The 9,093-nt window shown below is 41.1% G+C and overlaps 3 protein-coding genes across 4 annotated transcripts; 2 read left to right on the top strand and 1 right to left on the bottom strand.

Annotated features, from left to right (window-relative positions):
- Window positions 1–290: 290 nt before the first annotated feature.
- LOC130693722 (programmed cell death protein 2-like) lies at window positions 291–1,647 on the bottom strand. The gene is made up of 2 exons (XM_057516914.2): window positions 1,458–1,647; window positions 291–1,397 (listed from the first exon to the last, which is right to left on the bottom strand). The coding sequence occupies exons 1-2, from the start codon at window positions 1,548–1,550 to the stop codon at window positions 291–293; spliced, it is 1,200 nt and encodes a 399-aa protein (XP_057372897.1). The 5' UTR covers window positions 1,551–1,647.
- Window positions 1,648–1,958: 311 nt separating this feature from the next.
- Window positions 1,959–3,340, top strand: LOC130693721 (platelet glycoprotein Ib alpha chain-like). The gene is made up of 4 exons (XM_057516913.2): window positions 1,959–2,526; window positions 2,592–2,889; window positions 2,957–3,076; window positions 3,141–3,340. The coding sequence occupies exons 1-4, from the start codon at window positions 2,191–2,193 to the stop codon at window positions 3,323–3,325; spliced, it is 939 nt and encodes a 312-aa protein (XP_057372896.1). The 5' UTR covers window positions 1,959–2,190; the 3' UTR covers window positions 3,326–3,340.
- A 176-nt stretch (window positions 3,341–3,516) lies between these two features.
- LOC130693701 (protein smoothened-like) lies at window positions 3,517–8,866 on the top strand. 2 transcript variants are annotated; one of them, XM_059494824.1, is made up of 11 exons: window positions 3,517–4,074; window positions 4,151–4,273; window positions 4,334–4,447; window positions 4,509–4,718; window positions 4,790–4,962; window positions 5,065–5,183; window positions 5,279–5,379; window positions 5,453–5,775; window positions 6,506–6,694; window positions 6,865–8,118; window positions 8,203–8,866. In XM_059494824.1, the coding sequence occupies exons 1-11, from the start codon at window positions 3,763–3,765 to the stop codon at window positions 8,555–8,557; spliced, it is 3,273 nt and encodes a 1,090-aa protein (XP_059350807.1). In that variant the 5' UTR covers window positions 3,517–3,762; the 3' UTR covers window positions 8,558–8,866. The 2 variants fall into 2 exon arrangements, with proteins under 2 accessions (XP_059350807.1, XP_057372871.1); XM_057516888.2 differs by having other exon boundaries at window positions 8,197–8,866.
- Window positions 8,867–9,093: the final 227 nt, after the last annotated feature.

Below are 9,093 nucleotides of genomic sequence, written 5' to 3'. Positions count from 1 at the left end.
TGAACATTTGGCATCTATTTTCGTCTTCTAGCAATTCAAATGGCCTTGTGTCATCAATTAGTCCCATTTCTTACTGTAATTCGGCTATTCATCACATCATTTATATAACACCTCCTACAACTAAGCCATCGACGTAAGGTGTCGCTCTTGTAATAAAAACAACCAGTGGGGAGCAATCGCAGCATTACGAACTCTTTGCTTAACTAATAAGAATGAAGTGCTTATTGAAAATTTAAAAATTCGTGCATCTAGACCAGTTTGTCTATTAAAACGAACGTGTCATTAAGGCTTCAATATATTTCCGATTGAACAATTAAGTATTCTTCGCACGGAACTCCGCTCCAACAACTTTTAGAACAAGTAAAGACTAACACTGTGCCTATTTCCACGGGTTGGTAATCGCCGGCCGTGTCTTTTAACTTCAAAAGTTGACTAAGATGGGGCATCAATTGCATCTCAAAGACAAGAAGTGCATTGCAATGCCTGCATTTCGAAATTGGTTCGTCTTTTGTTAACTGCTTGAGCAAAAGTGGCTTACTTGCTCCACGGTTGTAGCGGATTAACTGCTCAGGACAGGATTGTACTTGAGTGATAAATTTATGGACCACTCGATCACCATGACTAGGAGGAACTTTCTCGTATGCTTCATCTATTCGGCCTGGGGTGATTTTATTGCTCTTCTGCAAATTCTTCCAATCACAGTTTTCTCGGCGTTGGTACTCTTCCCAAAGTTCTTTTGCTCGCTGATCCAGTTTTTCATCAGAAAGAACAGCTGCTTGATGCTCTTCACTTACATTAAGATAAAAGCTTGAAAACTGTAATCCAGAAGGATCTGAAATAGGAGCAGATGATGGTGCAAACAGTGCTCTAATATCAACTGTTGGCTGAGACGGAAGATCATCTGGCACAACAGACTCATCACCTTCCACTTCTGCTGAAGGAATAGTTATATGATCACATGTGTCTAAACTCTTTGGCAATGCAAGTTCTGATGGTTTAGTATCCAGATCCTGAATTGTTAGTGTGCTAATACCACTTTGTACAGACAAGGTAGCCTGTGGTTCACTTCTGCCATGTTCATTTGGGGTTCCACTATCAGCCTCCATGTCTTCTTCATCACCCCAATCATCAGCATCATCAATCCAGGTAGTGGTCGAAGCTGTAGCTGTTGGTTGCAGTTTATCACAAGAAGAAGTGACTGATGTATCAACGGTTTCATCACGTATGCAAACCCACCCTTCATTTTTGCTTTGACACTGGGGTTGCAAGCAACAAAATTGGTATAATGTTCTGTGATTCAGAGATTCATTAAGAGGTGCATAAATTTGAACAGCAAGCAGCATCTGCTTATGACACAATTTACACATAGGATTTGGGTGATCCCCGCTCGCCCAATTCTAGGAAGACAAGAAACTGTTACCAATAGAAATTTTTTAAAATATGCTTCTAAACATTACCGGTTTACCGCCAACCTTGTTGACTTTGAAATCAATGTGTCCCTCCTCGTCTTTGCCAAGAGGCTCGTCTTCCATACCCAATAAGTATGCCATTTTTCAGTGAAATTTCGTTAATTTTGGTTATTTTGTAAAAACATTTACGATTTGAACGAAAACGTGACAAGTTTCATAGCAGAATAATAAGGGTGTCTGCTGAACAGTATCTCGAGGTTCTTCACGAAATCGAATGCGTTAGTTTTTTTTTATTTTAGTTACACAAATCATTATCAAACGAAATCGACAATATCTAGTACTAGAACGAAGTAATAAGGAAGTGGTTCTCTTACCGGGCGTGCACTCATTCTTTTAATGATGGATGATGAAGGTGACCTTATGGCCTACAAAGTGCGCACACGCTCGCCGCTAACGGGCGTATGTATAATCACTACCCGAGTTTGAAATGGCCATCTCCAGCCAGAAGAAGAACACAAGAAAAAGGAAGGGGAAACAGAAGAGAGAAACCTGGTTTGAATACACACAGAAAAGGTTACCACAAAACGGACAAAACTCACGAAGAAATTTCAGTCTCAACTCGGACAATGACGAAAACAGGTCTGGTTGTAGTAATTGTGCGTCTCTGGAACGTTTTCCAGTGGTCTATTATTTTTTTGTCCGTGGCGGAAATATTGCTAGTTGTCCCGATTCGCGTCTAATTGCCCCGTGTCAATGCCAAACCGAGAATAATGTTGTCTCAATGGTTTGTGCCAATTTGCAAAGTGTTCAGCAATTGATGAAAATCTTTGAACCACCCTTCCCCGTTAACCAACTGTGGCATTTGACGGTAAAGCACAGTCACCTGGATGACTTGGAGGCCAATTTGCTGGGTGACAAATCCTTTGCTGTTATTTTATTTCAAAATGTCACTGGTGTAAGCAAAATTATGCCTCACGCGTTTGCCGCGTCGGTTGAACGACTTCGTGTTCTCACTTTTGATTCGTCACCGTCACTCGGCGTACTTTCCGTCCAGGGGATTGCTGATTTGGAAAATCTTGTGGATTTCGAAGTTACGGCTAGCGTCGACCAATTAATTGTATGTTACATAATCTCCTTTCCCAGGTGTGATATATAATCTATCGCAATTTTTCCATTGTATAGGATTTCCCATCTTTACCGAATTTGCAGTACCTACATCTGTATGGCAATAGGTTCTCCAATCCACCCAATCTACCCCACTTACCGAAATTACATTCTCTTTGGCTCAATTCTGGCAAATTGGTTGCTCTTCAACCACTTAATCTAACTTTTTTGCCAAGTTTGAGAAAAATTGTCCTTTTTGGTAACCAACTGCGACAGCTAGACGAAGGGGACTTACATTTCCAATCCCCTCGAGTTGATCTTATAGACTTGAGTGACAACGACTTGAGTGGTGGTATTCATCCAAGTGCTATAGAAGGTAGGAAAACTATATATCCGTTCTTGTGTTGGACCGATGTAATTAACCATTTCTACGTGCTGCTTAGGAATCAGCTACAATACGATAATTGATTTAAAGAAAACCAATCTCACTCAACTTGAAGAAGCTACATTTCGGCCGATTCTTAGTGTACTCGCACGTGGCGCCGGACACGTACAACTCCATGGTAAACAGTACCAACTTAAATGTTTCACCAGTGTTCGTAATTATTTATTGATTTCTTCATTTAGGCACGATGTTGCAATGCGATTGTCAGTCTTTTGGCTGGCTTTTACGAGAGCCAAAACTAATGGCCAAAATTTCCCAAACTTCTAAATGTTCCGACGGCGTCAACGTCCATTTTAAGACTAGCCGCCTACATTGTCCTTTAAACGAAACGATATCCGAACCGATCAGTAAACCTACAACGCATTGATTCCAAAATGAACGTATCGTAAAATATATAATTCTTCAATGATTGTGGAATAATTTAATCGCAGTAATATATATATTATCCATGACTATTATACAATAAACAAATATTGCAAAGTCGAAAACAATATGGCAAAATAAAATGAAAACGTGGTTGTCAGAAAGGGCTACTTTGCCCGTAGTAGTATCGATGTGTGTGGTCTTTTAAAAACAACTGAGGTGTCCTTGGTCCCTTGTTGCGTCTTTTCAATGCCAAGAATACCAGTATTAGCTTTAAAGCTTCCTTGAAAATGTTAGTCATGTTGAATTAGCTAATAATATCAAGATTCAGTGTGCTCCTTGCTGAAGAAATGCAACTTTAACAACTGCAAATGATGCAATCGTTGCTACGTTTTTTTGTTGAGTGGTGAGGAATATTGACGTTTAGTGGTGTGTGTAAAAATGAAGCTGGTAGTCGTAGCCTTTCTGCTGTCGATCGACATAGCTGTCGCGAGACCAAAATCTAGCAGCACGGATGGTGGTATCGTTTTAAATGACATACCAACAAATTCAGGGTCTAGACCAAGGATTGAACAGCCTTACCTCAGGCATGCCTTAACCAGTGAACTAAGAAGGTCTGAAGGCCAAGACTTTTGTCGCAAAACAGCAAAATGTCAGCCAGTCAAAAATCCTATTTGCCTGACAACAAAGTTACCCTATTCCCAAACATCTTTGGAACTAGTGACTGACTCGCACACACAAGATGATGTTCAGGTTTAACAACATTATTAGCATATCCTTCTGCAAGATGTTTGTTACTACATTTTTCTTTTTTTTTACTTTAATACAGGATAAGCTAATGTTTTGGCAAAATTTAAAAAGTGTTCCTAAATGCTGGGCTGTAATTCAGCCATTTTTGTGTGCACTTTATTTGCCAAGGTGTGAAAATGGCACAGTAGAACTCCCATCTCAGGTACAGAGAATGTTATCAATATTATGTAACCATAACATAGCAGTTTTATTTTGTTGACAGGAAATGTGCAAAGTCATACGCAATCCCTGTCGGATTGTAGAAATGGAGCATAGAGGAGGCTGGCCAGATTTCATGAGATGTGAAGACACTGAAAAATTCCCTTCAGGTTGCAAGGTCTGTTTCAGATTAACCTTGGGTTCCTTTAATTGACATAAAGATTTATTTTTTGTTAAAGAATGAAGTGAGAGAGCTGAAATTCAACATAACTCCCAAGTGTCAGTCACCTTTGGTGGAAACAGATAACAGTTTGGCCTATGTTGAAGGAGTCGATGGATGCGGATTACCCTGCAATTCTCCTCTTTTCACAAAAGAAGAACATGAGCAAGTCCAACGATTTACACAGACGCTTGTTGCCATGTGTCTAACCACTAATTTGTTCGCCGTGGTAAGATCGTGAAACGTGTTAATTTCGGTTGCTGTCGTTTAAAACAATCTACTTGATCATTACATGTGAAGTTTACGTTCCTGATTGATTGGCGTTCCGCTTCACGTTATCCGGCTGTCATCATCTTTTACATGAACGTGTGCTTTGCTGCCGCTTGTATTGGCTGGATTGCGCAGTATATTCCAAGTGCAAGGCAAGATATCATTTGCAGAAAAGATGGCACAGCCCGTGTATCCGAACCAAGGTACAATGCGAACTCATCTCAAGCATTATTTATTTTTTAATACTACCTTAGTTGATTTTATGCTTTATGATTTCGTTTGGTTAATTTTTGTTTTCATTTCAGTGGTGGAGAAACGCTGTCATGTGTTGTTATATTCATCTTAATATATTACTTTCTCATGGCCGCTTGTGTCTGGTTTGTCATGCTAGCCTATTCTTGGTTCGTCAGCTTCCAAGCCCTTGGTAGGGTTTGTGTTTTTTGTTTTTCAAAGCTTTCCTAATCCCCCAAGTGGAAAATATTGAAGAAAACTAAATGGAATTTTTGATATAATGTTTAGGTAAAATCCGTGAAAAAGTCAGCTCAAAAGCGGCTTACTTCCACTTGATTTCCTGGTCGATTCCACTAGTTCTTACAATCACGTGCATGGCGCTAGCTCAGGTTTTACAACCCCCTAAATGCGACATTCGTTTTAATAAATTAATTACAACTTTTTCTCTTTCTTTTACCGTAGGTTGAAGCACAAAGTCCACATGGAATTTGTTTTGTGACCAACAGCAATGTGGTGCGATCTGGCTTTGTGCTGGCCCCTGTGTTAATTCTGCTTTTCGTTGGTCACGTCTTCCTTTACCGTGGCCTCCTTATCTTGATTCGCCTAAAGCTGGGTAGTGCTGCCTCCATCTCTGCTTCTGCTAATTCGAAACTACGCAATACCATCGTTCGCCTCGCTTCGTTCTCCATTTCCATCATTGGTTCCGTGGTACTGACCTTCGTTTGCCACATTTATGAATTTGAAAGAAGAAGTCAGTGGAAAACTTCATTTCGTTCCTACATGGTGTAAGTAATTTCAATATGAAAACCTAAACAATTTTGGGATAGATTGGATCTAGTTTTAACCAATAGGCCTTACCCGGGGCTAGTGTCAATTAAACATTAATTACTTTTCTGCAAAACGTACTACGAAGAGTAGAATTTTTAAAGGAATAGAATGTATAGTATGTATTTTTCAACGAAAGGCGGAACGTAACAGCCTTGCTTTTTTTAGCGAAATGTAAAATTTAATGATCGCTAACACACTTACTTACACGTAGGAGGAACGGCAGTAAAGGGAAGACGTCTGGGTCCTAGTCCCTTCTTTCTCTAACATTTATTTATTGTGGCATCATTGCAACATCGTTGTGCAATCATAGTTACTATTATACCTTTTAGTAAAGAAATAGGCGTGTGAGATCATTAGATTAAATTTTGTTATTCTATTACCAAGTTCCTGAAAAATGATTTTTACACACATTGCAAAGATGGTTTACAGGAAAATAGAAGCTTTTGGTGAAATGTTTATATTGCAACTAACCCGCCTACAGTTTCCGGCGCATTAGTGGAATTTAGCGCGTAATGTATTGATCACCAAGAAGTCATTCTTGTTTCTATATCTGAAAGTTGACATAGTTTAAACGGTGCCTTCCTTTAAATATTTCTCCTTTTGTCTGATATATTATTAATGAGCAATGCGCCGTAAATGCATTAGAATCAAATGCTTTACCGATCCATCTTTTTAAAATCATTGCAGTTGTTTGGCCAATCAAAACACGTCTAGAATCCAGAACCAAGGCCTAGCCGATGACTGTGAATTAGAATCTCGACCAAGTATGACCATCACCCAAGTCCATCTGATTGCCGTCTTTGGAGCTGGAGTAGCCGTTTCATCGTGGGTTTGGACGAAAGCTTCCGTCCTGGCTTGGCGGAGATGGTATCGAAGGTACTGCGTCAAAATAGAATGGCTGATGATTCGTGTACGAATCAAATGTCTTATTTTCGTGTGATGGCTTATCTTATGCTCCGACAGACATTTGATTCGTAGCAAAGATATACATTTGTTGTTTACCGTTAGGGATTTTGGTTGTGTGTAAACATGGATGTTATTTTCAGGACGTTCAATAAAAGACCGTTGGATGAACGGGTTCGCATTCGCAAGCACAAGATCATCGCTCAGGCATTTGCCAAACGACGGGATCTAAACCACATGGGTCGGATGTCCATCAGTATACACAGCACTCACGACGACCCAGTAGGTTTCGGCAACCTTGACCTCAATAGTGCCGCTTCCAACGACGTTAGTTCTGCGTGGGCAGCGGCTATCCCAAAATTCGTCACGCGGCGGGGAGCCATCGTTGGTGCAGCTGGTGCGTTTGGACTGCGTCGCAACAGTCTCGACTCCGAAATAAGCATGAGCGCAGTTCGTCGTATTTCTGTTGAATCGAGAGCCAGCCAATCTCGGCGCCACTCGTTCGATTCGCAGTATTCTGTCCACTCTCAACAAACAACGGACTTGGAGCGCCTGACAAGATTACACTTTCGCCATGGTGGCCGAAAACGCAATAACATGCTTCGTGGTGGACGAAAAATGGCGCTGAGACGTCGGGGTAGCATTACATCTCAAGCCAGCTCAAAAGGATCACAAATCCTGCCAGCTATTACAAAACTAGCGCTCAGAAATCGACGAGGCAGCATCACTTCATTGGCCAGCTCAAAAGGATCGCAAATCTTGCCAGCTATTACGAAACGCAAAAATCAATTGCTTCCTCTTGGTGCAACTGGAGCGACTGTTGTTCAGATTCAAACCAATGACAAGCGACAATCATCGCAAGTTGACCTGGAAAGAATTGAGCGCTTTTCGCTCAACTTGCCAGGCGATGGAAGTAGCGACGAGAGTGATATCGACAATGGCGAATCGTGCAAAATCACTGCAGCGCCCGTCACGCAATCGACCCAAACTACCGTCGCATGGAACGTGGCCACGCAGACATCGCCCAGTTTATCGACTCTTCGACCTATTTCACTTAAGGTTGCTAAACCAACTACGCAATCTGTATCTAAAGGAACACAGGTGACTTCATCATCTTCATCATCTCCGTCATCCTCTGCATCCACTTCGCCAGCCGTCCGCAAATCGTTACCGAAACCCTCGACAATGGCCAACGTCTCGAGCTCAAAGTGCCACAGAGAGCGCGGCCAAGCTGATGGTTCGCCTAATGGAAGCTCTTCAGACTTGTCGGGGCATGTATCAGCAAGCGGGCATGGTCTAAGCTCACCGTCTCAATCATTGCTCGATTACTTACTTCCCATAAAAAATCAGTCCGAAAAGAAATCTGATGATAGACAGCTCAATGGTTCCAAGGGCAGGTAATTATTGTTTTGTTTTATTTTCTATTTTGAATAATAATTAAAAAAAAAAAGAATAAATTCTGAAAGTGATTTCAGTTCCAGGTCCAACAGGAATAGGAAGGGCCGTTCACGTGGCGTGGAAGCTATTGAATTAGACCGTTCCTCCATCGCTCGTCTTCTTGAAAAATTGCGAGAGGAAGACCACAAAGCGGCAGTTGAAGCGGCAAATGCAGCTGCTATCGATTCGGACGAGCGCCCAAAACGTTCCTACGATCGGCGACATCGCGTCGAACGTAATCGTCGCTCTCAATCTGAACGACACGACGGCAATGAAATCGAATTAGATTGCCTGCTAAGCTCCAAAAATTCCAATCGGTCCGATCGATCTAGGAAATCAGACAGCCGTCGGTCGCGTTCAAAGCAAGAAACGGTTGTCAATGATGATGATATATCATAACGATCAAATCCATTTTACTCTGACTTGTCTATTCAGTTTTACTTTTTTTCCTATTTTCCGACATCTTTTTATTTTATTTCACCGTACTCGAACGTGACAATCGTTTCTTTTCAATGACCGTTTTTTTTTTCAAGTAGAAGGTGAATCTCATGCAGCTAAAATCAATCAATCAGGTAGTATGAGTCCCTTCGCTGCCTTTCTCCAGACTTTTGAATTCCATGTATTCTTCCACTCTGAGTCGTTTGAACTTTATCGAATGAGATCTCTTCTTGATTAGAGTGTGTCAATAAATGTAAGTGCCATTTGAAATGAACAGGTATTGATTAAGCGATGCCTCCGCCTTCGCAAGGAACGTCGGTAAATCTTCGCTAGGCACGTAAGTTTTCTGAAATATTCAATGATTTTTAACGATTATGCTTAATTTTTCTTTCTCATCTTTGACGTCTTGAAGGTGTTACATACTTCAAAGCTCATCCTTGGTTTTAGGATACGTAATTGTTGTCCGTTCAACGCCAACTTGTTGCCCAATCTTTTGT

This window comes from Daphnia carinata, chromosome 3 (assembly GCF_022539665.2).
Source record: "Daphnia carinata strain CSIRO-1 chromosome 3, CSIRO_AGI_Dcar_HiC_V3, whole genome shotgun sequence".
Classification (NCBI taxonomy): Eukaryota; Metazoa; Arthropoda; class Branchiopoda; order Diplostraca; family Daphniidae; genus Daphnia; species Daphnia carinata.
Note: the sequence above shows the minus strand (reverse complement) of the source record. Positions and strands in the feature narration are given on the sequence as shown.

Coding starts and splice junctions, on each gene's coding strand:
- LOC130693722 (XM_057516914.2), bottom strand. CDS start 1,550: ATGGCATACTTATTGGGTATGGAAGACGAGCCTCTTGGCAAAGACGAG. Junction 1,398..1,457: donor ACAAGGTTGGCGGTAAACCG/GTAATGTTTAGA, acceptor TTGTCTTCCTAG/AATTGGGCGAGCGGGGATCA.
- LOC130693721 (XM_057516913.2), top strand. CDS start 2,191: ATGGTTTGTGCCAATTTGCAAAGTGTTCAGCAATTGATGAAAATCTTT. Junction 2,527..2,591: donor CTAGCGTCGACCAATTAATT/GTATGTTACATA, acceptor TCCATTGTATAG/GATTTCCCATCTTTACCGAA. Junction 3,077..3,140: donor CGGACACGTACAACTCCATG/GTAAACAGTACC, acceptor TTCTTCATTTAG/GCACGATGTTGCAATGCGAT.
- LOC130693701 (XM_057516888.2), top strand. CDS start 3,763: ATGAAGCTGGTAGTCGTAGCCTTTCTGCTGTCGATCGACATAGCTGTC. Junction 5,776..6,505: donor TCATTTCGTTCCTACATGGT/GTAAGTAATTTC, acceptor AAATCATTGCAG/TTGTTTGGCCAATCAAAACA. Junction 8,119..8,196: donor CTCAATGGTTCCAAGGGCAG/GTAATTATTGTT, acceptor AAGTGATTTCAG/TTCCAGGTCCAACAGGAATA.